The sequence below is a fragment of the Gymnogyps californianus genome, chromosome 12, assembly GCF_018139145.2.
Source record: "Gymnogyps californianus isolate 813 chromosome 12, ASM1813914v2, whole genome shotgun sequence".
NCBI classification, from domain to species: Eukaryota; Metazoa; Chordata; class Aves; order Accipitriformes; family Cathartidae; genus Gymnogyps; species Gymnogyps californianus.
Genome location: NC_059482.1, coordinates 12,020,589 through 12,048,075, shown reverse-complemented (window position 1 = coordinate 12,048,075; position 27,487 = coordinate 12,020,589). Strand labels below are relative to the sequence as shown.

At 39.6% G+C, this 27,487-nt stretch overlaps 2 protein-coding genes across 5 annotated transcripts in view; one reads left to right on the top strand and one right to left on the bottom strand.

Annotated features, from left to right (window-relative positions):
- RHPN2 (rhophilin Rho GTPase binding protein 2) overlaps positions 1 to 5,097 on the bottom strand; it is a 31,304-nt gene extending 26,207 nt beyond the window's left edge. Inside the window, exon 1 of the mRNA XM_050904325.1 lies at positions 4,971 to 5,097. Coding sequence (XP_050760282.1) covers positions 4,971 to 5,039 — 69 coding nt within the window. The 5' untranslated portion in view covers positions 5,040 to 5,097. The remainder of the gene's footprint in view (positions 1 to 4,970) is intronic.
- On the top strand, positions 185 to 27,487 carry GPATCH1 (G-patch domain containing 1). Of its 4 annotated transcripts, none has more exons than XM_050904323.1 (24): positions 185 to 299; positions 434 to 519; positions 1,281 to 1,380; positions 4,435 to 4,547; positions 7,937 to 8,068; positions 13,264 to 13,398; positions 13,683 to 13,768; positions 14,183 to 14,343; positions 14,696 to 14,793; positions 14,957 to 15,015; positions 15,354 to 15,599; positions 16,370 to 16,517; positions 17,283 to 17,362; positions 18,390 to 18,594; positions 19,232 to 19,519; positions 21,331 to 21,512; positions 21,799 to 21,926; positions 22,202 to 22,335; positions 22,677 to 22,846; positions 23,550 to 23,754; positions 24,826 to 24,936; positions 25,420 to 25,544; positions 26,060 to 26,205; positions 27,431 to 27,487. In XM_050904323.1, the coding sequence occupies exons 5-24, from the start codon at positions 8,023 to 8,025 to the stop codon at positions 27,450 to 27,452; spliced, it is 2,775 nt and encodes a 924-aa protein (XP_050760280.1). In that variant the 5' UTR covers positions 185 to 299; positions 434 to 519; positions 1,281 to 1,380; positions 4,435 to 4,547; positions 7,937 to 8,022; the 3' UTR covers positions 27,453 to 27,487. The 4 variants fall into 4 exon arrangements, with proteins under 4 accessions (XP_050760280.1, XP_050760279.1, XP_050760281.1 ...); XM_050904322.1 differs by having other exon boundaries at positions 1,220 to 1,380; XM_050904324.1 differs by having other exon boundaries at positions 1,208 to 1,380.

Sequence of the window (27,487 nt, the reverse complement as noted above, 5' to 3'; positions counted from 1 at the left end):
AAAAAGAACCACATGAGCTAAACCCCAGTTGAAGCACAGGTGTAGCAGGTTGGTAAACTGATACCTGACCCACAGCTGGGGGGAAGCCCTGCAGAAGAAATCCCAAAAGCTAAGGAGGGGAAGGAGAGAGCGCTAATTAGGGAAGTGCTGATTCACGAGCTGGTTACCATACCTGTCATCATTTTCAGCCTGGTGCTTCACTTATGGAACTGCCTGTTTTCTGTTTTTAGCCTTTTCCCCTGACAGGGAGGACTAATATATATCGTCTTTCTTTCTGAATCATCAGCTTGGTCTGTATGGTAAGTATCTAGCCTCACAGATGAAGCCAAAGCTTTAAGAAAGGGAAGAGAAAAGAAAATAAGTATCTTCATTAAGCTGATCAGAATCTAAAGATTCATTAAGCTAGCTGTCCTACTGCTCTGCCTCTATGTAGCACAATGGACTGCTATCCAAAACAACCAACTTGAAGATGGGATGCTTAGTGCTGTACCAGCAGATGCTTGGAGAGCTACAGAAAAGGTAACCTTGGAAAATGAACTATGGCTTTTTCTTATTATTTATTGCAACTTCCTGACTGATTAGGGAATTTGAAAAGTTACTGTTTGCATAAGGTGTTACAAAGCAGTAAACCAAGATAGGAAAGATATAGTAGAAAGAGCTTGCTAGGTATCTCTTCCTTGCTCTGCTCCTACCCACCCCAAAAAAAAACCCCACCACAGAAAACCAGGGCAGGCATAGCCCTACTCATAGATCACCATGCAAGCGTTGGATCCTATGACTGGATGAGTACTACTTTATAAATATCCTGAGTTCTGTATATTGATGTGTTTTGGGGACATTTACTTTGTGAAAACTTACTGGTTAAGTGGGGTGGTGTGCTGTAATGAAAAAAGAAAAGAAAAAGAAAGGGAGAACAGCTTAAAAAAAGAGAGCTGTTTCTCCCACAAGAATTTAAAAGTAACTAAAAAACCAGGAAGAGGTCTGAGAGGCCAAGCAATCCACAGAGCCATGGCAGGCTTAAAGAATAACTTCCCCAGAGGTGGGAGAAGCATCTCACATAAGCAAAGCTGCACACGAGGACAGACCTGCTTTAATTACTATTGGTCTGTTGAAAAATCCTTCCTGTCTAAATGCCTTGCTCTACTTTTAAAACAAATTGTTCTTTGCTGTTATCATTAGTTTTGTCACTATTTTCTGCTGACCACAGACTCTTTCATAGGGAAGAAAGACTGGGGGCAGAATTTGGATGGATGTGCAGGATACGCATGGTTGATTCACAGGTTGCTGCCAGTAATAGTGAAAGAATGTGGAACTCTGCACAGAGGAGGTCAAGGCATGAAGCTGATGGTCCCAGAGCACTCACACCACCCAGGAGTACAGGTACAGTTTGCCCTGGCAATGTACCATGGAACATACTGAACTAAGCCATCCGCATGTGATGGCTGAGACAAACAAAACAGTAGCAGAACCAGTTTCCTGGTGCGTTACCTTCCCAGAAAGTAAAAACTTCTAGACAGAAGCTCCATCATCTTTTTGATGGAAAGTAAGGCGCTTCTTCCACTTTGCCATATCCTCTTCAGGACACCAGCAAGGATTTTTTTGTTGTTGTTTGTTTTGTTTTTAAAACTAAAATCCTTCTCACAAGTTTGGTTGCAGCTAATCAAGTGGTTGAAGAGGGCTGTTTTGGAGGGGAGATATAAGGGGAAGGGAACAGGGGCAACATTGACAGAGTTGCATATATCCTGTGTGGCTGCACAGGTAATTTCCTTAAAACTAGGTATTGGGGGGGGGGGAAGCAACATCCAAGCCAGCTCAAAGCATCTTACAGGTTTAAAGAAAATTTAATTTTGCCTGTATAAATATGACAGGCCTTTGCCATGGGGAAAAAGGAGATAATAGACAGAGATGGGGTAAAGGAAAGAGGAAAAGGTCCCTGCAGAGCAGCTCTGAGATCACTGGAAGCAAATGGAGAGAGGGAGTCTGAGGAATGGTGCAAGTGCACAGCAGTAGCTGCCACCCATCACATCTCAGACTCACCTGGCAGTGTCACAGCAAGCCTAACTTTCTAGCGTGGCAACAGAAGTCAAAGCAGGAAACAGGATTGTGCATCTGTTTCCCCATTTCTGGTCATGGCCCTTTACATAGAGCCAGTCATAGTTTTACAGGCCCTCCTCCCTACAGGAAAAAAAAAGCACTAAACAAGAATTAAGTAAATAAGTTGCTTTACATATTGCATCTTGGGGATACTGAGGGTTGTCTTCTGGTATGGTGTATTTAAGACTTCAAAAAGCATAATACACAAAAGGGCACTATACAAACTTTTGAGCATACTTCCCACAGTAATCCATTCATCAAAAGAAAACATCAAGAGTCTAAAACAAATGGATATTGTATGAACTGCTCAATTTTTCTCATTATAAAATTTCATTGTGCACAATATTCTTGCAAAGTATGGAAGGCAACCTCACTGTGTAAATAGTGCTTGGAAACCCTTTTGTGAGCAGGACTGATACAAAGCAAGTGTTTTCACCTTGCTCCACAGCTTATAGAATAAAAAGGTCAATTAAGTAAATGTCTTTTGATCTAAAAACATGAGGACTAGCCTTGAAAATTGATGTGATTCTGCACCAACAAAACTGGTAAACCAACCCTCAAATCCTTTCAGGGAAACAAAAAGTACTGTGATTTAAAAGGGGAGGGGAAAGCAATACAAAGGAACTCAGAGGGGGGTGGGAAGACCCATGGACGCACATGAACAGCCCAATCACTAGTTTCAGTTACATGAAATCACCTAGCGTACCACTCAGATGAACACGTAAGGCCTAAAGATACTATGGCCAAAGCACCTCCTTGGGTTCACAGCTCGTATCTGTTCAAGATTCCAGGACTGTGATTGTTTTGGGTTTTGGTTGTTTTTTTTTTTTTTTCCCTCCCCCCTTCTCCTAGAACTACTGAGTCAGAATGAAAGCTCTGATCTTTGAGACCATTCAACTAATGTATAACAAGGAATACTGGTTTCCTGCTTACATCTAACTTTTAGGGACAGAAGGCTTTGAGCATCTAGCCTGATCTGAAGTCTACAACTTTAATAAAAGATGCTTATGAGCTGGATGAACCTTTCAAAGATCTGAGTGAACAGAGGGAAGAATGTTCCACTGCAACACTGGCTCACCCAGATTTAATATCAGATTCATATCCATCTTCTAGTGCTTTAAGACATAAGTAATTCAAAAGTGGGAAGGATGCTTATGATTAGGTATAAAATTGATCTTACAGTATTTTCATATATGAGAAAAACTTCATTCCTGTCCAGGATATGGGGTTTACACTGATCTAATGCTGTTTCAGTGAACTTAACCCTAACATACAACAACTTAATTGAAAGTAAACTCAGTCCTTTAGCAAGTCTGAGTGCAGAAGATGTGCTCCTCTTATGACTTATGAAGCACAACTTGGCTATTAAACTTCAGTTAGTCCCCATCAGTAAAAACAAATAGGTGGAAGAGTTGATTTATCTAACTTAATGAACTTGACAAGTTCATGAAAAGTCAACCTTTTTACTAATGTGCCTCAAGGCAGCCTACGAGCATCCCATACTATAGAAAACATAGCTGTGAAAACTCTAAATAATTACAACTTTGCCACACTTCATGATTTCCTGCTATGGACTACTAAGAAAGAAGTGATTACTCACCAAATATTATAGTACGATTACTCAAATGAAGAAACCAGACCAGATTGCATCAAAGTTTTGTTTCAGTCTGTCTAGTTACTTATACGGCAGTATTGATTCCTTGCAGCATGGCTGGCACAGGTAAAACTTTGCTCTTTTCAGCTGCAAACAGTTTCTCTGCTAAAGAGCAATATTGCTGCTTAAACTCCTGCAGGCTTATGAATTTGGTGAACACTGGGGGCAAAAATCGGACAGCCTGTAAAGAGGACAACAGAGCAAAGCATATGTGCCTCCCTACCGTCTAATCCACGTGGTAGCTGAAGTGCATCGTAGTGATATTTTTGTGCAGAGGTGAGCAGCAACAACCTGATGTATGAGGCTTCTTTTTTTTCTCCATAAACAGTCTATGGTCTCAGATCCAGAATCTACACCGAAACCCCCGTGTAGCTACACCCCTATCTGAAGCCCATCAACAAAAGTTACAGGCACAGAGAACTTAAAAACAGCGAGGGAAGGCTGAATCAAAGCTCCCCGAAAACGGCACTTACTGCCCTTTACCTCCGGTGAAGTTCACAGAAGCCCACAGGGCTGCATTACAGGCGATACTTAACTATAATTACTGTTGTGCAGAAAGAACTCAGGTGCAGGTAATGGCATAAGCCGCCCACTCAGTCTGAAAAGTAATTAGGGCAGATGTTCATTAAAAACTTCCTAACGAGCCTGTTAATTTCATTGCCTTACTCCAGTAAACTTTCTTACAGGTACAGAAGGCAATTTACTAGAGAGCAAGCGAGCGAGAAGACGCAGTGAGGAGCGAACAGGAAAGAGCACAGGAAAAAAAAAAAGAAGGTGGAATTTCACTCATTTTGTAGAGGTATGAGTGCTCCTGTCCTGCAAGGTGAAGCCTGGCCCAGGGACAGCGGAGGGTCGCGCCGGTGGCGGCCGCCCGGTACCCGCGGAGCGCCCCGCCCGTCCGCGCCGCCGCCAGCTCAACGCGTACCCCCAGCCGGAGCCCGGCCTCTGGCCAGGCAGACGCGCTCAGCCAGAGCCGAGGTCCCCATCGATCCCCATCGAAGTCCCCATCTCGCCTCCTTCCCCCCCGCCCCCCGAGGCGGCTCCCCGCCGCGGGCTGCCCAGGGACGGAGCTCACGACGCTCCGCCAGCAGAAAGCAGCCCGTCACCGCTGGACGGACAGGGGACCGCCAAACCCGAAGCGCCCGCGGGGGCGGCTGCCCCGGGCACAGCGCTCACCGGGCACACAGCCCACCGCCCCGGAGCCGGCCGCCGCGCCTCCCACCTTCCGAAAGTAGCCGTCCTCCGCCGGCTCCGCCGCCTGGCAGCCGCGGGGCGGCAGGGCGTCTGTCATCGCCGGGCGAGCCAGCCGTCCCTCCGCTGCTTCTGCGAGGCGGACGCTACTGCGGGGAGCTGCGACCCTGCGGGAAACGTCGGCGCTGCCCCACGGCGCCGCCCGGCTCCACCTCCGGCGGTGGCGGGGAGGAGCTGCCCCGCCCCACAGCGCTCTCCCTCCGCCGCGCTGGCGGATGGCCCTGGCGAGGTCTTTGCCGCGACACCCGGGCCGCTCCCCGTGGAAGCTCCGCGGCCGGGCAGTCCCCGGCGGGGCGGGTGAGGTGCCCCTCGTCCGGAGACAGGCGGTAGCTGTGACTGAGTGGAAGCGGAGCCCGGCGCCCCGCTGCGCGGCGGCGGCTCAGCCCGCCCCTCCCCGGCCCTCCGGCTGTGCTCCCCGCTCCGCTGAAGCGTGGCGGAGTCTGGCTGGCCGCCCCGAAGGGACCGCTCGTTTCTTGCCGCTTCCCCACGGCCTCCCCCTGCCGCCGTGCCTGCCGACAGACCCTGGGGGTGGCCGCCCGGGGCGGGCCCCGCCGGCACCGTGGGGTCTCCGCTAGCTTTCCCCGGGGCCCGCCTCGGAGAGATGAGGTTTCCTGGGGGTGGCTGCCCCTCAGCGCGGGCTCATTCCTCCGAGAGGGGTGCTCCCCAAACCCAGGGGTGCCCCTCGCAGCGGGGAGGATTACCGGGGCGGTGCCCAGGCCCCGCACGGCCACATCGCGCCTCAGCAATGGGCTTTGGGGTGCGTGTGGGGCTGCCGGCACGGCTCGCAGGCTTGGCCTCTTCCCCCGGCCCGCGAGGAGGCCCGAGCGCCCGCACCCTTAGCTGGGGGAGGGCAGGGTCCTGGGAGAGATCCCAAAGCCCAGGGGGCTGGGGGGGCTCCGGCCCTGGTCCCTGATAAGGGCAACGGTATCTCGGTGAAAGGCAGGGCTGGCCCCGGCCCGGGGAAACCGCTGTGGGAACAACCTCAGCATTGCAAAAATCTGCAGTGTTCGCACTGAAAACCTCCTGTCTTTGAAATATTCCATTGTGTAACCGGTTTCGCAAATGTTGTTATTGGACACTCGTGTAAGGAAATTGCCAATATTGGTTCCTATTACTAGCCAGGCCTAACCTACAGAGTTATGTGGGCATTTAGCATTTAAAGATGCAACACAGCAAAATACTTAAATCGATGTTACCAAACTTGTCTTCCCCCTCCCCGCCCTTTCTCTTTTTTCATCTTTCTTAGAAGTATGGTGTAGTTGTGTCAGGAAAAAATCTGCAGAGACAACGGTTTTTTATCAAAGGAAAAATATCTTTGGAATTACATCCTTAACTGAAACTTTCTTTGAAAACACCAGCGTCTCCAGAGAGTTATGCAGAGCAGTCCGGTTAAACTGTGTGTCTGCTGCCTGTTTTTAAGGAAGAAGACTAGAGTCAGCAACTCAGAAATTGGGATCCAAAGATCTGCTGCTGTCTCTCTTGAAGTCAGCTGGATTTTGCTCTGATTTTGTTCACTCTCGCCCCAGTACTTTTTCCTTTTTTTCAATAATTCTAAAGATACTGGATGAAGGTATCCAATTATATGTTAAATAGAATAGGTAAAAGTGGGAAAGTAGTTTAACTTGCTCCAATTTCTATTTAGAGGGTGTAAAAAATGTTTTAAATTATTTTTTTATGCTATTACAAAATGGACTTACCTGCCAAATTAAAAAGGATTTAAAAATTGAAATCTTGCAAGATCAGTGTGAAACTCCAATGCAATACATATAAATTAGTTTATGTAAATGAGAGATAAATTAGTAATTTGCCAGCATAGGCCATGCTGATACAATCTGGCAATTAAAACAGTATTAATGTGACCATCTTGGGAGTTTGCGCTGCTTTCACTGGATTTATTGAAAACTGATCTCGTGGAAAGACTACAGCTATTACTCCAAATAAAGCCCTAGGAGTCTGTAGCCAAAGGGTCAGATAGTTAACAACAGGACGAGTGACTATTATCATGCTTATGTGTAAAACACAAATTTGCAGAAGTTTCTGCAGAGTACAATACCAAAAATAACTTCTAACATATCTTCGTGACAAAACGCAGCCCTTCTTCATTGCTGGTGGATTCTTTGAATAAAACAAAGTCAGCAGTGCTACACATGGCAAATTTCTACAGCAAATTCAGGAGAGTCCAAGATAGCTCTTGCAGGCTTCCTCCCCCATCTTTAGTGTCCTGGGTGTATCACCCAACACTCTCACAACTGCCAGGTTCGACTGTGCCTTCCCCTCGCTTGGATAACGGGTACTTCATCATGACTGCATTAGGACTGATATAATCTTTCTTAAATAAGCCACTGTAAGTTTTGCCTGCATATGGTGAATATGCTTTTTTGCGAAAGGCACACGTTGATTTTATGGTCTCGGTAGCTAGGGCTGAGCTGTGTAATGACTGGGTAGGAGTGCTCGCTGACCCTGGAATGTAAATTGCAGCTTAGAACATTCCAAAACCTGATTTACCCTCAAAAAACCATGTCCCTGCTCTTCTCACCAGTTGTTTAAACATCTTGTCTCCAGTAGCTTTTTGATTGCTATTAGAATTCCTAAATAGAGGTGCGTTCATACTGCAGACTTTCTCAGTTTCTCACTGAGATTATTCTGATATTAATCAGAAAGTTTAGTTTGCTGCATTGTAAAGATTGAGTAATAACAGGCTAGGAATCTGGAACACATGCGCTCAGAAAAAGGCGTGTATAGATGCAGATGTTTGGTTGATATTTAATATTAGAAGAAAGTAAATTCAGTGATCTATCGCACTGGACATGGCACTATCTCTGAGAAAGCATCAAATGCTTAACAATTTGCATCCAAAGAAGATCAGTATGTTGTGCCTAAAGTACTGAAATTGAAGCAATGAATCTTATCTCTGCATCAAATCTCTTTGTTTTACAGAACTCGGTGCTATCTGGCTTTGTGCATCTTCACAGATAAACCAGCCAGGTGATCCAAACAATGACCACACTGAAAACAGGCACAGAATGGCAGAGCTTGAGTTGTCCCAGATTTTGTCCCACAATAGTAAAGGTAAGAGGGACCAGAATTTGGATAGCCTTACCACAGACACACGATAGTATATAGGATATGTATGTACATGTACACATTATGTGCCGTATTTCTGTTATGTTTATGTCACTCCACTTGCTCAGTCAATCCTGTCCTTTTCACCCTCCCCCATCTTAAAAAAATATGTGAATATATTAAATTCCATCTTTAGTCTTCTCTTTGGCCAGTAGGAAATGGTCTCAGTTTGGGAAATTCATTTCCTGCTGGGACATGTGTTGATGCACTGTTACATACTGAAGATATGAATCTGCTTTGACTTAGTAAGGACAGGTGCTGCTCTCTGGAAAGAGAATGTTTCTTTTTTGTGATTTTTACAGACCTTGCGGTTACAGGATGGTAACAGGTGCCGCAAAGACAGCTTTTGTCTCAGAGAGACACAGAGGCTTATCAGCAAAAGCGCGTTTGAATGTTACTGTATGAAGGGAGAAGTATGCATCAACTCCTGCTGTTTCTCAAGGTAGATTCTTGAATTCTGAACCTGACACATGGTTACCTATTTCTTCTCCTATTGTTGGTGGCTTTGAATATTAAACTTCTGCTCTGAGAGGAAAGACAAAAAGATTTTGTCAGTAACCCTGACAGCCTATAGTTTTATGGTCAATGAATTCAACTGCAGTGAGTGAGTCAAGTTAGCATCATCCTTTATTTCTGAAGATTGCAGTTCTTAATGAGCAAATGTCTGGCTACTGTAGGGAAGTTTTAGGTGGGGAGAGAGGAAAAGGGATCATAGGTTGACCCCCCCCCCCCCCCCTTCCCAAATATGTATTTGGGGGAAAAAAAGAGATTGAGAATGGTAAAAACAGGGTGTGGGGGCACAGTAGCAATAGTGATGTGAATCTGCTTTGAGACTGTTACAACTTTACAAGATGTACGGTATTTTCAAGTTAGAAACGTTTGAGAGTAAGGAATGGGAAGGTGTTTTCATAAACAAAAGAAGTTCTTCTGCATTTTATGACAGATGAATTGAAAAGTGACCAGACAGGAACTGCAAGTAAGAAGTGCCAGTAGAAGGTTTCCTTACCAAGAAATTTACTGAGTGATAGCAAAACGGTATAAAAATGGTACACAAACTCAGTATAAGGGCTTTGGATGGCCATGATATGATTGGCTATAGGTGCAGCATTTCACTGCTGCTTCTTCAAGTTAATAGTGTGGGGCACATGTTAACTGCAGCTTTATCTTCACTAAAAAAAAAATCCCATTTACTATTGAATAGCTAATATGCTTTGCCTATTCTGCTGTGAGATCATATTGAAAACAAGACATTGCAGTTTCAGTGGGAATTAAGAACGTAAGGCCAAACATGGGCAAAATCATCACCACTTTTCCCAGATAATGCCTTGCCTTTAGCTGAGATCCATAGATAAAAATCTGTGTACTTAAGGACAATATTTGTTATCTCTTTATTTTATTCATTGTTTTAAAAAATGAAAATTAGCACTTTGTAGAAGCTAAAACAATGCCTCAGGGTTTGTACTTCCTGTGTCTTGTTTTGTCAACTGATACACTAGCCAGGTGTTGGCAGGAAAAATATTTGGGGGAATATTCCCATTGAACGCAAGATAAGGCAGAGATGAAGTCAAGCTGTCTCTCTCTTTTTGCTGTGTTTTGAAAAATAAAAAGGTAGTGTATTTAATATTGTATTTTTATACTTCCTGTACTTATGTTTTCCTTTTTTCTTAACATATTTTTAACACCCCTGTAAATGAATCAAATTTTTGCTTCCTTCTTTTATATATCGATTATGCTGCTTTTAGTCTGAAGTTCCAGTGACTCACATAACTTAAAACTAATCAACAAGAAGTTATCTATTTGAGGAACTGGTTTTAAAGAATGTAACAAAAGATATAGGAAGACGCTTTCATGGTCGACCTTCTTGATGCACTAATTCAAAAACAGATGTTGAAAATGTATTGGAAAATTAAAGCCTGAAGTCCATCTATGGCTTGGGGGCTCAATTTCAGCCTTATATGTACTGGCAAGTATTTGAGCTTTCATTCAAAAATGTTGATTTTTTTTTTTTTCACCAGCCAAATGACTGTAAAAAATTTATTTGAAACGTAAGCTATCCAGACCTACTAATATTTTAGTTTCATCAGAATTATCAAAAGACACTGGAATTATTGTCTTGTTTAACAGCTACAAATAGCAATTGTCACCTGCTTTAACAATTGTAAACAGGAGATGGAGTTTACCATGGAGAAGGAAATACCACTGGGATGCAAAAGTAATTCTAACCTGATAAAAGCCTTAAAGGGAAAAAAACTTCAATATTTGATTACCCCAACTCTTTGAACATAACAGACAAGACACTCAAAAGATTTTGTGTTAACAATGTGCAAAAAAGGTTTATTTAAGCCTCTGTGTTAAATCAAAGTCACATAGAATTGACTATTCAGAACCAATTATTTCCTAAACAAAGAGAAACAGCAACTGTGCTAACAACTCATTTTGCCACTATATGTTCTAGCTAACTGCTTACTAATTAGTAATGATGAGAAAAGATAATGCATGTAGATAAATGTCTGTGGCTTCTACTATATTGGTTTTAAGTGAATTAGAGACCTAAATTAAACAGAGTACTCCCTATTTGCATGGAACTGTGTAAATATTTCCTATGGAAACCTGAAACCACATGAAACTCGTGTAGTTTCACTTTGAAAGAAACCAGTTCTGTGTATGCAAACAAACACCAATACTGGTTTAGAGAATATGCCACTAAACTTGCAGAAGTCTTATCTGTTAAGGGCAGGAATTTCTCAAGACTGTGTTGTGATTTATTTTCAAGGATTTCAAGAAACTGCTGATACTTGCTTACAGAAGTTGTGGATTGATAGAATCTAGCACAAAATGAAGTGGTTTTTTTGTTTGGGTTTGCAGTGATTTGGGTTTTTTGCTTGTTTTTTTAATAATACATTGTGCTTCTAGTGAATCTGACTATTAAAGTAAAATGTAAGCTTGAGAAATCAAATTAATCAAAATCAACAAATGAGTTTCTCATGGATAACACTGTGGAAAGCCACAAAATTAAAATCCAAATTTTGAACGCTTGGGTCTTACCGGTGAGTACTTACTGGTTCTTACGTGGTCTTTGTATAAAGTATATTCAGTAAAAGTTTCTCTCATGATACAAGACTCCCCAAAGAGGTGCAGAGATACTTGAAAATGTGGAGGGATAAAGCTCTTTTAGTAAAGGTTTGAATGGAGAGACTTCTGTGCTGATTCCTGTGCACATTCTTTTTTAATAACTCGTAAAACAACGTGGTTAACCAAATTTTGCCATATATCTGCTAAAAACTGTAATTCAATTAAATCCACACCTCCCTTAGTCATATTGATTCAGGCTGGAGTCTGCTTTACACCTTGATTTAGATAAAATATGTTTCACAGAATTTTTGCTGTCCTTTTCCTGGCCTGTAGTCCGGAGGCATGTTGGGAGTGGGCTTGGTGTATTAGATGTTTCAAGGTAGTTGATGGGATGGCCATTTGACATTTTCTGCCGTTATTGATTTTTAAAGACACCAAACATCATTTCGGACCATTGATTTGGTGCAGAAGACGGTAGCATTTTCCACATTTCTTCACAGAGTTCTCCGGGCCGACAGGGCTGGCCGGAGTCACTGAAAATGCCGGGTTTTGTGACCTCTTAAACCGACGCCGGGTGCGCAGGAGGGACCCCGCGCGGCCAGGGCAGGCTCCGGTCACCGCCGTGCCCGCCCCGCTTTACCGTAGCTCCCCGCAGGAAATACCCTCCGCGACAGGGACCGAGAGGGGTCCTCGCTACCGCACCGCGCTGGGCGGCCAGGCCCGCGGCCGGCGGGGCGCAAACGCGGTCGCTGAGGAGAGGACCGGGGCGAGCGGCCTTGCCGCACCTCCCCTTCCTCCCGCCGCCGGCCGGGGGGGCGGGCCCGCCCCAGCGCAGGCGGTGGCGCTCCGCCTCCCTCACGTGACGCAGCTGTGTCCTGCGCGACTCGCCGTCGCGGCAAGATGGCGGCGGCGGAGTCGAGTGACAGTGAGGAGGAGGAGCTGGTGAGCTATGGGACCGCGCTGCAGCGCCTGCAGGAGGGTAAGGGACCCCCAGGGAGCTCGCCTGCTTCTCCTCGGTACCTCCGTCATGCGTTGCGGCGGGCGCTGGGGAGCAGCGCGGGCCAGGAGGCAGCTCGGCGTGAGGCGCTGGGGCCGGGGTGTCCTGGAGGGCCCGCCCGGTCTGGTCCGGAGCTGCTGTCCGCCTCCTTACGGCCTTCACTTCGGGAAAGCTGCGGCATGTGGGCCCGGCGCAGACCTGCCTCCCCCTTCTCCTGCTGCAGTGGGGCGTAGAGGCTGCCTTGGCAGTCGTGCTGGCCTGCGAGAGGGGTGCTGGCGCCGGCCCTGGGTGAGGTGCCACGGAGTAAAACAGTCCGGGAACGGAAGGCAGGCTTCCCGCGACGGGAGTGTAAAAAGGTTCTCTCAGCACTACACCGGCTTTCCAGCATGCGGGTGTCGGCCTGGGGTACCCCAGGGTTTGTGCCGGCACTGTTCTGGTTGGAGCTGGGGGGTCTGTCTGTGTTTTGTGTCCTTTCGCCAAGCCTCAAAAAGAAGTAGAGTTCAAATATAAGAGCTCAAGTGTATGCAGGTTTACTAATGTGAACGTCCTACACTTATATTTATGAGATGGACTCGGCATCATCCAAGGACTTCTGTACAGCTGTGACTCCTGAGTCTGTGCCACTTAATTCATAGAAATATTGTTAAAAAGGTGCAAATGTTTATGTCAAAGTCGATAGCTTTTGTGTTTTGTTTCAGTTTTGGACACTTCTGATGTGGTGTAATTTCTCAAGACAATTACTTAAGTGATGAAATCCTGTCAGGGGTCTTGCATACTTAACAACTAAAAGTGTCCTTTCACAGGAAAAAAAAAGAAGTGTTTTCAGAATGTGTTAGAATTTAGGATTTCTATCTGAACACTTACTGCTTTTACTTTAGCAGTGTACATCAACAGTGTATACAAATATTTAAAGTAGGGTGGGAATAAATGTAAACTGCTGATGCTTTCCACTTCAGGGTGGCTACTGTTTGATCCGCTTCTTAATTGCAGGGAAGAAATGGTGTCTGGAGCAAGTGGAGAGTCCATTCTTTATCCAGTGTTGTGACTTAGTGTCCGATTTATCTGATTGTAGGTGAACGAATTAAAAAGCCAGTTCCTCTTCAAGAACAGACTGTTAAAGATGCTAAGGGACGATATCAGCGTTTCCATGGAGCGTTTACTGGTGGTTTCTCTGCTGGTTACTTTAACACTGTTGGCACAAAGGAAGGTTAGATATTTTTCTGTCTTCTGGGAAGGGTTAATTGATTACCATAATTTAATGTTACTGAAAACAAATTAATTGTCATTAAGCATTTTTTTTGCTGCTATTCATTATACTGTAAATAGTTGAAACAGTGTTGTTGAAGTTATTTCCCCTTGAGTTTTTGGACTGCGGTTTTATAGATGTTCCCTTGATGTATCCTTAAGGTGTAAGGTTGTAACGTTTGAACTGTTTTCAAATATTATGTTGCAGTTTACAGTACTTTACTTAGATATTTACTTTCTTTAAAGGATGGACTCCTTCAGCTTTTGTATCATCACGGCAGAAGAGAGCAGACAGAACCATTCTTGGACCAGAAGACTTCATGGATGAAGAGGTAAATTTAGAAAGGAATACAAATCTTTTGGAAGTAGTTGCCATGACAGCAGGTTTTTCACACAGTGAAATCACCTAAAGAACTTTAAATAGCAAAAATGGAAGTAACTTTAAAATTACTTCTCATACACAGTGTTATACTGCTAGGTCCTATAGGATGTTTCATAGATTCACTAAGGAAGTGAATGTGAATGAATGAAGTGATCACTTTCTCTATCAGAAAATACAAATACTTTTGAAGCTGTTTAAATATGATCATTCAAGTTATTGAAAAAGCAACTGTATAAATGGCTTGAAAAATTTAGCCAATATGAGGGTCATATCCTGTTTTCTTTCCTTTACCATTATAGTAAGTAAGCATTTGAGGAAAACATATTTTTAATCTAAATTTTTCCATTTTGTCTCTATTTTCCAGGATCTTAGTGAATTTGGGATAGCACCAAAAGATATTACAACCACTGATGATTTTGCATCCAAAGCTAAAGACAGAATAAAAGAGAAAGCTAGACAGATTGCAGGAGTAGTTGCTGCCATTCCAGGAACCACCGCATTTGATGATTTAATAGGACCATCAAAGTAAGTAAATTTAAATAAAAGTTAACCAAACAATTCATTTCACTTAGAAGTGTTGTATTGGTTAGAAAAGTAATGTTTGACCACAGTAATCCATGAAAGAGACTGGAAGATCTGCAGTGGTACACTTTCTAAGTGGCCTTCACCTGGATTTTTGTTTCGTATGTGCAGACTTGTACCAAGTAAACATTAACAAACTGGGATGTAGTGTATATGCAAATGATGATACATTGAGATTTTATTTTAAAGTGGGGTATAAAAACATAATTTCAAATGGTATGTATGTATATTATTTCTTAATAAATATTAAAGATGTGATTTGAGGTAATTTTTTTTTTCCCTTTTGTTTTCTTAGAATAACAATTGGGGTTGAACTGTTAAGAAAAATGGGCTGGAAAGAAGGACAAGGAATTGGACCACGACTCAAAAGAAAGCCACGCAGGCAGAAACCTGGTAAGTTCAGTGAAGCTCCTGAACTCCTTAACAGAAAGTTAGCATTCATAGACTGATTAGAAAGTTCATTTTAAAAACTCCTTTTACTTGGTCTGTTTCTTTGATCTTAGAGAAATTTAATAAAGAATTGTTGTTTAATATAATGCTATTATGTCTCTTACAGACCCTGCCGTGAAAGTATATGGTTGCGCGTTACCGCCTGGACTGTCTGAGGGTTCTGAGGTATTGAACAGGCAAAAGTTATTGTTTGACCTACGTAAGAATGTGTGCTAACATGTTTTAAAAAAAACTTCTTTGATGTCCTTGAACAGTGTTTTAACATGCAGTTGCAAGTTTTGTTAAAAGTATTCATAAATACTTCTTATGCTTATTGTGAAGAAAGGTTTTAATGTAACTAAATTTATTCTTTTGCTACCTAAGCAGGTGTAGTTCATACATATTTTCATGTATAATTTAGGAAATGCAAACTTGCCTAGTCTCATGTTAAGTAAACGATGTAAGAGCTCAACATACAAAACTTTTAGTCATATTTGCTGTTATATACTTTTATTTTGTACAAGGATGACGAGGATGAATACCAGCCAGAGAACGTGACATTTGCGCCAAAAGATGTAATGCCTGTAGATTTGACTCCAAAAGAGAATGTCCATGGACTTGGCTATAAGGGTTTGGACCCCTCACAAGCTTTGTTTGGTGTATCTGGAAAAGAACACCTGAATCTTTTCACAGGTGGTTCTGAAGACACAAACAATTTACTTGGTGATCTGAGACACAGTAAAGGAAGAAAACTAGGTATTACGGGTCAGGTAAGGACATTTTTTAATGCATTTTATTATTAGTGCAGTAAAAGCTAAAGACATTGTGTTTTGTTCTGTGGAAGACACCTAGTCATTGTAGGGTTATTGTAAGAAATCTTAAGTGTGGTTTGAGAACACGATTTTTTTTTGTTTTTTACTTAAGATGTGGGTAAATCCTTAGAACTCTTAAATGCCTTCACTTATTGATACTGTTAAAGAGAACTATAAAATACCTCACTCTGAATAGTTGGGTGGAGAAAATTCTTGTGTTACTTAGAGAAATTAATATTCAGTATGTTTTTAGTTTACAATTTTTTGTCATTTTTACTTTCAGAATCTATCAGCTAGAGATTTTTGCTTCCTTCCATGGTATTTGTAGTTCTTATGTAGAAGCACTGTCAACTTATATTTCTGGGAATTATAGTTGTGTAATTTTCATGCCAACTTACATTTTTTTTCCTTTTGAGAACTTAACCTGCTCTTAGTCAGACTGCAAATGTTACCTTGTGGAACTAGGCTGCTGTCCTCATCCTGTACAGACCATCCCTGCCAAGGGAGTGGAATATGTTTGCTTTTGTATTCGGTGAGGTGTTTGGGGTTTTTTTTTTCACTAGTTGGTAGCACTTTTTTTGTGGAGCTGTACATTTTTCCCAGTATATATATGTATGGACATCTTATAGATGGATAAATATACATGTAGATGTGTTCTGACATGTGACTTAAAAGTATTATTTTTACACTTTTGAGTTCTCATTATTCTAATTTAAAATATATTTTAGGCTTTTGGTGTAGGAGCTTTAGAGGAGGAAGATGATGATATTTATGCAACTGAAACACTGTCAAAATATGATACAGTTCTAAAAGATGAGGAACCTGGAGATGGCTTGTATGGCTGGACAGCGCCTAAGCAGTATAAATCAAAAAAAAGTAAGAACTGTAGTTCTGTCTAAAGAGCTAGTGTAACTTGTATTGGGGGAAAAAAAAATGACGTAAGTGTAGTCTCTATTTTCCAAATATTTTAATTTTCAGTGGACTGGTATGTTCTAGCCCTGATACCTGAAACTTCATCTAGTCTTCCTCCTATATTGGAAGTGTCCAAATCTGGAAATAATTTCCAAAGTCCTCTACTAATCCCAATGTAGATTAAACCCCCAAATTATATTTTTAAAAGGACAATATGTGCTGCTTTGTGAGTTACAACATTCAATTCCACTGAATGAAACGAATGATTGTGAATCATGGCTACAAAATATGACCCAACACTTGCAAAGAGAATTTTTTTTTTTTTAGATATACTTGTGTATTTTCAAATAACATTTGTAAATTTTCTCTTGATACCACTTTGTTTTTAGTGCAACTCTTAAGTGCGTAAAATACTGTAGTGATTTCTAGAGTACCCGCTGATGTGAGTTGTACACAATTAATGGTACTCATGATGTTAGCTATGCACAGTAGTGATACTGTTGCATCGCTATTAGCCACGTTCATCTTACAGCAATCTCTCTGGTAGTAGTTTTTTAGCTCTATAATACTAATCCAGATTCAGAACCCTTAATTTTAAATGAAAGGCAATGAAGACAACTGCAATTATGCTCCATAAAATATACTGAAAAATGGAAAATATTCAGAAAAAACACTTTTTGCCAAACATACCTGTCTTAAATACTGACCAATTCTATGGTCATTTTGTAGGGTCTGAAAGAGAAGTTAAATATATAGGCAAAATCTTGGATGGTTTTTCCTTGGCATCAAAATCATCAACTCCAAGCAAGGTAAGCAGATACTGATATTTTTGTATTGAGAATAACATCAGCAAATTGATATGTGAGCTGTACGGACTTTACTGTTGCTTTATGGTTTTTATTTTCTTAGAAATAAAAGTTCTGGTCAGCAATAAAGATTGCTGAATGAGCAAAATTACAGCATTGGAGGGTACTCAATGCAAACCTAAAATTTGTCAGACTACTGGATGAATTTAAACTTTGCCTATGTACTGGCTTTGAACAAATGCCTTCCACACTATCAACTGTTATTTGGCGTAAAGTTGGAGGAATGGTTTAAGTTTGAAATAAAAAAATTTACATCTTTTGCTTCTAGATCTTTCAGATGTAACATTCAGTTTTCTGTAAAAATCGGGCTCCATGCTTCATCCACTTCACTATTTTGGTGACAAGTTAATTTGTTAGCCCTGTTCTCAGGTTTGCATCATTTATGCCATATATATTTGCATAAACTAGAATGACAAACAGAATTGTGTGACAATTTCTAATGAAGAAAAGAAGAATGTTTGCATGGTATATAAAATTGCATCGTATAGGAGGCACAGGGATAACCTTTGAAGTAACAGCTTGAATGAAGAACATGGGGGAAAAGGCCTTTGAAAGACATTAAAATACAGTAAGCACAGAAGTACTCAATAGTCCAATTAATTGATCAAATCGTGACTTCTGTTTTAAAAAAATGTAATTATTAAGCAATACCAATTGAGCATTTTCTCAAATAAAAGCAATACGTATTAAGACTCTTGTTAATTTTGCTGCGGCTTGATGTGCATGTCTTCCTATTTTTCATAATCATTACATATTAACAATATAACAGTTTGTTCCCAAAGTTTGTATTACAATGCCACTTACTGACTGGGTCTAAAAGAATCAGTAGCTTGTAATATCTGTTTCTACTGCTAAGATGTAAATTGAGGAATTTTTAGATTGAGGTGACTTTTTCTGAAACATTTGTAAGCGTTAAATACAAAGTTGTATCTCTCTCAGTGGATTTTTGTTTTGTCGTCCCCCCACCAAGATTTATCCACCACCTGACCTGCCACGAAATTACAGACCAGTCCATTACTTTCGACCTGTGATAGCAGCTGGGAATGAAAACTACCATTTACGGAAGGCATTAGAGGAATCAACTGGAAAACTTGAGAGTGATACAACACAACAAAGCAGGCATGCTTTGAATGCATCTCAGAGGAGGGAACGACTAGGAGAGACTGGTCTAAAAGGTATTGATATATGTGACCACACCTCTGCTTGTGTTTCAGGTCCCCTGTTTGTTTATATAGCAGTAAAAATTTGGTCTAGCTTTGAACACTATTTTCTAATATAAACATACTAAATCTAGTTGGCTTAGCTAGAATACCTTATCACTGTTCAGTTTCATCTCAACAGCTGAATTGTTGACGTATCTGTCTCTGTTTTCATTTACTTAAATCTTTTAAAGTTGAAAAGTATGTGTGGGATTGTGTTTTGTTGTGTTGTTTGGTTTTTTTTCTTCTTTTTTTGGTGGCCTTATTATGAATTTGGAATATAGTAGGCTGTGAGTTTGGGGTTTTTCTCCCTGTGAAATGAGGTTGCACTGAAATACATTCAAATTCACTAAAAAGGTAATTTGTAAATGTGGTTCGCATTTGTATCTACAATAGTAAAGTTTACACAGTAACATGTAAATATGTGGTAAATAGCATAAAAGATGCAGTAGTGGTCAATTTTTTATCTGCCATCTCTGGCATTATACTGTTTATTGCTGCTTAAGAGCATTTTCTCTGAATGTATATGCATAGTGGTAGGCTTTTTTCCTTCACTAAAGTGGCAGTAATTTTTCATTTCTATTTATCTCTTAACTGCTTTCTTTGGTTTTAGGTCCGGCTCCTTCTGTTTTGGAGTATCTGTCTGAGAAAGACAGAGAAAGACTCAAAGAAGTGAAACAAGCATCTGAACAACAAATGAAAGCAAAAATATTGCCTCAGCAGTCACGAAATAGCAGATTCCAGCCAGCCTCCCCAGATGATGCTTCTCACAAATGGCAAATGTTATTGGGGGGGCAGTTAGCAAATGCTGGTTCTAGTGACTTCAAACCATTTGCAAGAAATCCAGAAAAACAAAAAAGATACGAAAGTTTTGTGAAAAGTCTCAAACAAGGAGAAAAAGGTAACCAAAAGATTAATCGTAACATTTTAATTTTTTTCTGAAAAAAATATTTCTTGATTTACTTATTTTTTCTTTTCTTTTTTCCCCCTTGTTTTCCCCTGATGCATTTTATGTTCACTATGAGTTCTTTTCCTGAATTCCACAGCATTTCTCGCTCTACTTCTTTTTAGGGCCAATATTAAAAGAAATTTTTACTGATATTTAATTGTGTTGACTTCAAGAAAACTGCTCAGTAATTTAAGTGTCAGCAAGACTTGATTTTAGGCATTACATTTCATACTTTTATGCTGTAGCAGAAGTGAAGTTCTATTTAATTGCCTGGGTTTCCCTTCTTTCATTTGCCAAAGTAGACTTCAGCTTTGGTCAGTACCATAAACTACGCATGGAACAAGCATTTTCATTCAGTTTGTTTCTCTTTGAGGAGTAAAACTGACAGATCCTATAAAGGCAGAAAGATTATTGGATCACAGTAGAACGACAGAAAAATCAAAAGAAAGCCCATACCCTTAATTTCCAGAAGAGATAAGGACCCTAAAGTGAATGAAGTAGTTTACACTTGTCAAAGCTTGTATTACATGTCCTTTGGATACTCAAACTGCCACTGTCACTTACATTCTTCTCAGAAAAAGTTGTGGCTGTAAAATCACAGCATACATGCAGAGTTCTTACTCAAAAAAAAAAAAAATCCAAGCCTGTTCATCTGCTCTATTTGTGTTGTTTCAATCTCCTTCCATTTTGTTTAGGTTTTTGCTATTAAATGATACTGTGGTGTATCTTGCGTTAAACCAGGTACTTATGATGCCTTGTGGTGAGTTCCCCAGTACTGCAATTTTTCTGTAAGGCATAAAAAGCTGAAATCTGATCTAGGGAGATCAGCAGCAGCAGGTGAATCTAGATTGTCTTAAAATAAAAAAAAATAAGGGTTTTTAAATTTTAAAATACAAAGGGGCTATTGGGGAAGAAGATAAAGGGCACCAGCAAAGTTTTGCAGCGGAAAGGGTGTAGTGTCAGGTAGAAAACCTGGTTTTGTTATTTTACGATTTTTTTAAATAATCCTTTTCACTATATGAAAAAAGATTTCCTGGTCAGTAGCCTCTTCTGGTTACCGCATTGGGACAGACTACTTGAGCTTTGAACCCTGAACAGTTCCTCTGTTCAGGACTGGATTTTTCCCTGTGTAAAACTGAGTATCCTCTTATGACTGTAAGTGCCTCCTTAGTCATAATGATGAAAATGGAGAAATATTTAAGTAACTTGAATGATTAAAATTCTGTTTGTAAGAGTGTCTTTGCTTGGCTAGTGTTATTTCCTATTCCTCCTGGGAGCAAATGTGAACCTGTTGCTTTAAACAGGGTCTGTGTTGTTTACAAAAACCTGTGTCCAAATTCTGTATTTATCAGTGGGCACTTTATAAACCAGAAAGCCCCTTGAAGTTACCAAAGCCTGGCCAGGTTTACTCACTGGTTAAGTTTTTTGTTCTGTGTTCTAGTTATTTGATAAAGCTTTGGATTATATTTTTTGTTTTAAACACCTATTAAATACATTAAGTATTTTGAACATTCCTTAGAGGGCAATGAGTAAGGAGTCAGCATTGCAAGTAAAATTATTTAAAATATCTATCGTGCATTTGGCAAATGCTGTCATTCTTGCTATCTTGAAAAACTACCTCCGCTTATCAAGGAATAACACAGTTGAGATTAATACTATCCTTAAACTAAATACTCATTAAATACTTGCAAAGATACTTGCTTATTTTATTTTTTGTTTGAAAAGAGTTGGACCTGCTAAGCATTTCTGTCCTTATCTTATAGTAGATACATTGGAGCATTATTTAGACCAGAGTATGACAGAATGGGAGCGAGGAAGAGAACAAGAGGAATTCTTCCGTGCAGCAATGTTCTACAAATCCTCAAATTCAGCATTGTCATCCAGATTTACCCGGGCCAAATATGAAGATGATGTTGACAAAGTCGAAGTTCCTCGGGACCAGGAGGTATATGTTGTTTACAGTCTTCTAGCACGTTGGAGCTGCAGTTGCTGCCTTAAACCTGACTTTCAGAATTCTTTTTCTTTAAAACTCTTTTGTAGATATAATGTCAATGTTTTGTTGCCCTTCTGTTTAGCAAACTTCTGAAAACACTCACTGCATACAAAGCAGTGATTTGTTAAACTACACTTAAATATTTATGTTTCTGTCCTGTTCTTAAGTCTTACAACAGTAATAGCCAGTTCAGTAAGTTGTTACTTATTTAGCAGCTATAAATGTTTGACTGTTTCAGAATGATACTGATGATAAGGAAACTGCTGTGAAGATGAAGATGTTTGGCAAACTCACAAGAGACAAATTTGAATGGCATCCTGAAAAGCTGTTGTGTAAAAGATTTAATGTTCCTGATCCATATCCTGAGTAAGATGATTGATACTGATATTTTTAACACTTTTTGAAAGTTCTGAGTTTTTCATTTGCTTGTGGAAAATCTGGCTTGATGTTTTCTTTTTGTGTCATAATAGATGTGATATAGAACTGCCTAATGTTTTTATTTGCCTCATTAAACATGGTGACCTCTGACAAAATAGTATGCATTTTAAGGACTACTGTAGGTGTTTCAGCTTGTTGTAGGTAATCTGAGGCCTTTTCTGTGTTGAAAACAATAATCAACAAACATTTTTATTTCCCTCTAGTTCTTCCATTGTTGGGTTACCAAAAGTGAAACGAGACAAGTATTCTGTGTTTAATTTCTTAACTCTGCCTGAGCCCACCACATCTGTAACTCAAGCAACAAATGAAAAAATCCAACAGAATAACAGTCTCAACAGTAAGTTTGTTGTTACTTTATTCATTTAGCTATAAATGAGATAATAGTATAAAAAAAGCATATCTTTGTCATGGAGAACTTACCCACCAGATTTTTTTTTTTTTTAATTAAAAAAACCCAAACAAAGAAATTGAAAATAAATTCAGTGACATAAAAACTGAAGTCAGTGATATTATGCTAATTTCTTCTACCTAGAACACCTTTATAGGTCAGATATTCATTAGAAAGATTTAAAAAATGTCAAACGATACTGAAGAAGCAGAGTAATTTAAAATGAAGTAGGCCATGAAATGCAGGATAATTTGGCATGCAACTGATTTGAATGTTTGGGATGTTTTTAGAACCAAAGAAACCTTCAAGATGGGATGTGTCAGATAAAGAGAAGGAGAAAAAAGATTCTATCAGCGAATTCATTAGTCTTGCTAGATCAAAAGCTGATGTTCAGCAGCAGCCACCAGTGCCAGCAACAGAAGAATGTGGAACTGGGCCGAGCGAAACCCTTCTGACTGAGGCGAGTTTACAACGGTGTTTGAACTTAAAGGGGAATAGCTGTAAACCTTCACAACCCTGAAATAAGGTTGGGTAATATATGAATTGATGTAATACAGATCAGTTTGCAGAAGACCCAACTCAGGATAAGCAAAGACATGAGATTGTACTTTGAAGACTTTTGAGGTTATAACTCTGAGATGTAAAACATTTACATGTAAAACAAAAGCATACAAGGACAACAAGTATGACTTATACTTGAAGTAGCAGCTTAAGAGAAGAAAAAACGTAGCTCAGCAGTCTGGGAGTTAAATTCAGTCCCTTACACCCACTTTGCTCACAGGCACAGAATATATTTTTTTCTGCTTTGAATGGAGGAGGGTGCATACTTTGGGGAGACAAAGTATGTTGATGTTTTCTTTTTGCTTAAATTTAGGAGTGTATAATTGAAGTTTGAATTAATGAGAATTTATAATACCTGGGGATCTATTTTCAACTGTCTGTGTAGCACAAATTCCACTACCCTTTACAGGACATTAACTTAGTTTAGCAGCGTTTCAGAGTTTTACATTTTGGACTAGCAGTTCCTAAGATTGTATATTTACAGCTATTGTGATATTTGAGTGTTTTGTAAATACATGTCAGCATGCTTGAAGTTATTACTTACCAGAGATTGTTAGTTTCTTTAGTGTTTAAATATAGTTTGTTACGATGCTGTTTTGCAGGTAGCTAATGAAGATAAGGATCAAGAAGAAGAAAGCAGACCATCCATGGACTTATTTAAGGCCATCTTTGTGAGTTCCTCAGATGAAAAATCATCTTCCTCTGAAGAAGAGAGTGATGAAGAACAGCAACCAACTACTTCGGTCATAGATTCAGAAACCACCAAGCAAGTTGATCTACCGGACAGTTCTTCATCTAATGTACAAGGTAGTACTTAATGGATGTCATTTTTATAAATACCTTGTAAAAGCTTCATTTATGAATCAAATACTCCACGACTGCTAGGACAGTGCTGTGCTCTTGTGCAGATCATCTGGCATTGGTGGACCTGGGCGCGTAGAAAATGTGAATAATACAGCACTGAATAATGCTTTGCATGTTACAGTGTTATTTATGTTGCCATGTCTCTTGTGTAGATTTTACAAGCAAACAGTCTTATGCAATATGCTTGTTAAACAGTGAGGGGGAACAACACATCTAATGTTAGAGCATACTTCACTGAGAAATACAGGGAAACTTTTATACCTATGATAAATTGTAAGATAGATTGATAAATTATGACTGTCTTGTGGTAGATATTTGACAAATTCAGAAATAAATAACTTGCATTTCTTTGATAATTAAATTCACTCTCTAAATACTGACATTCCAGTCAAATATATGTTGAAATAATTTTACTAAGACATCAAAAAGTTGCATTTTATTTGTATTCTAGTTATAAAAGTTGCCAGAATACTTCCACAAGAGAGGGAGAAGGCCAATCTTTTACTCTACTTCTTAGTAAAATTTAATAAGCGAGCTGTAAAAAGTTCCCATGTTTTCAGGATGTCATTAAATTAACAAAATGTACAATGTACTTAGCTTACAATGGAAATACTTTGTCCACTTACTGTCACAGTTGATTCTGTTAACATCTAACTTCTAGTCTTTATTAACTTTAGACATCTTGTGGAGTCTTCTATTCATTCTAAGTAATGGAAAAGTAGTACTGTATTACTAAATGAAAGCAAACACATGCACTGATATGTAATTAGAAATTGTATAGCGTAAAAGGTCAATTTTGATTAAAAAGAAAAAAAAAAACTACCACAGTATGTTGACATGTTTCAGAATGTCAGCTATCCAGTTGGCCAGAGCAGTCCACAGAGATATAGGATGCTGATTTATTTGCTTGCTTAGAGGTTTTTAGAAAGCCTCCTTTAACTTTCTTCAGCACTTCTTGGAAAAAGCGTTACCTTATTTTCCTTTCAAATAAAGAAGTTTTCGTTTTTTTCATAGAAAATGTGGCTGCTACAACTGATCCTGGCACTTCTTTGTTGCCTACGTCAAAGCAGGAACTGGATGCAACAGAGGAATTTGGACCAAAGTTGCCTCCAGCTTTTTCTTCTGGTAGGTTCTGTAGACCTCTAGTGTGTAAATTCTGCACATTGAAGTTGTATGTAAGAGATATGATATTTCTCTTTAAAAAACATTTGTGAATAGGCACTTTACCTCTTAAATGCCTGTATTGTCAAACTGGCATTAGCAAATGCTTTGTTACCATGCTATGATCCACTAGCAGAAACCTCTTTGCATGTGTACCAATTTTGTTGTAGCTCTGTAGAGGCAATGATAAAAAATTGTAGCAAAAATACAGGACCAGCCTTGCAATTTCTTTTAAAAACAGATTGCAAAGGCATCTAATTACAGTAGGAAGGTTGCAGTTAGGAGTTTTAGACATTTCATTTCCATTTGAAAGCTTAGGTGTTTTTTATTTTTGTTTTCTTAAACTATCCTATTAGATTAAAAGCAATATAGAATTTAATAATAAAATTACCTTTATTTTTGTCTTTTTGTTTGTTTGTTTGTTTCTGCATTTGCTTTGTGCTTTAGGCCCTACTTGGCAACAAGAAGTAGTGGTGCCAGCAGGTTTTCCTGGGCCTAGTAGGAAAGAAAAACATAGGAAGAACAGAGAGAAACACAAGACTAAGAGAGAACACAAACACAAAAAGGAAAAGGTATTTAATTTAAATAAACAGTTTATTGATTCTTTGATCTGCCAGTCAAAGTTTTTTATTATGCTAGGTTGTAGAAAATTGATATACTGGGACTAGAACTTAAGCAACTAAGTTTCTCAGGTATCTTGAAACCTGAACTTCAGAACAGAAAATTATCGAACTAGGGTGACTGCTTTTTGTGTATATACAGTGTGACTACAGATGCAATATTGTGGGTAGTTTAATGTTGTATGCTGAAGATGCCAGGCATATTCTGGGAACTGCATATAATTCATGGCTTGTATACAAATAATAATAATGAAACTTCAGTCTTGGGGGGGTTGAGTGCTTGGGATGAAATGGATGATTTTGGTATATTTTAGCTCCATCTGAGTAGTGGAAAAGAGTCATTGTTAAGTGTTCTGTTTCAGTTAAGCTTGGAGTCTACACTGAAATCAACTTTTTGCTGTTGTTGCCTTTCAGAAAACCCAAGTCTTTCACAATGAAATAAGGGATTATTTCTCTTCTTTTTACAGAAAAAGAAACATAAAAAACAGAAAAACAAAGGAAAACATAAGAATAAAAAATCAGAAAAAGACAGCAGCTCAGACACTGCAGATAGCAGTGACAGCCTTAGTGATATAGATACCACAGGCCTGTCACCCAAAGAACTTCTAAGAAGGTAAACAGTTTACTTAAACACTTGCAAATTTTGCAGTGAATAACCAAAACCTCAATTTACAAGTTGTCATACTAGTGAACCTATTTGCAGCACATATGGATCAGCCAGTCTCTTTATGAATATAAAATACTGCTCAGGTTTTTTTAATAGAGTGAGGAAAGATTACAAATATTAGGCATCTTAATCTAGAGGGTAATTAATTTTAGGATAGAAGCTTCTTAAGGTAAAGGGCACTAAATACACAACTCTGCTAGTTAATGGAGGTTATAGTTAAAGATGACTGATATTTTTGGAAGGTATTTTGAATGGGAATTAAAAATTGAACAAGTGCAGGTGATTCATATTTCCATTACTTTGTCTACTTCTCTTTACTTGGAAACATTGGAAGCAGCATTGTCTGCTTCAGAATGTTTTGATTCTGCTTCAGTTTTTTGATAAGTAGTGAAAGATCCGATTCAAATAGATCCATTATGTGGCATTGATAGTTAAGATAATTCTGTGCTTGAGCAAGGAGCAGTGAAGCAAGCAAAACAATGCTTGAGTCATGTACGTCTGCTAAATTTAGACTGTGCTGTTACATTTTTATAAACTAGAGACTTGAACATAGTGCCAACAGAAATGTGAAAATCGAAAAAGAACGATTCTCATTTTGCTCACACACTTGAAGTAAAGTACAAACAAAAGTAACTGTCTCTAGTTCAGATCATAGTCAACTGTAAGTGCATCCCATGTGGAACAGTCACTGTGTTGGCTTCTGTTTAGCGTCTCTTATTAGCTGAAGGAGAGGTCTTGAGGTATTTGTTGAAATACCGTATCCAGCTGGCCAAATGGCAAAATTATTGGAGTCTAGGTGTTCAGTGGAATGGACATGTACCCATGGAAAGGTTGGCATTCGAAAGGACTCTGCCTTCCAGTCCTTTGGAACTGAGCTTCAGTTATGTATTGGTGTTTTCTTATTAAAAAAACAAACTACTCCTTTGATTTCTAAATAGCTAAAATATGGTTTTATGCATTTTGCACAAAGTAGTTAGACTTCTTTGTACAAGCAGTTATTTTGGAAGTCTTTGCATTTGTATGTCTCTTCACATCACTGAGAAAATGTTTTTATCTCGCATAACTCAGATCTTTGCCTTAAACTAAGGTTTAAGAAACTGCTCAAGTAATTAAATGTTCTTAACATTGCATGTTACTGTTCAGTCTGACCTCTTTTTCTTTCTCCCTTTAGATTAAAACAACTTCAGTATTGAAGAGGTAGCTTGCTTTCTTCAGTGCTGTGTGACTT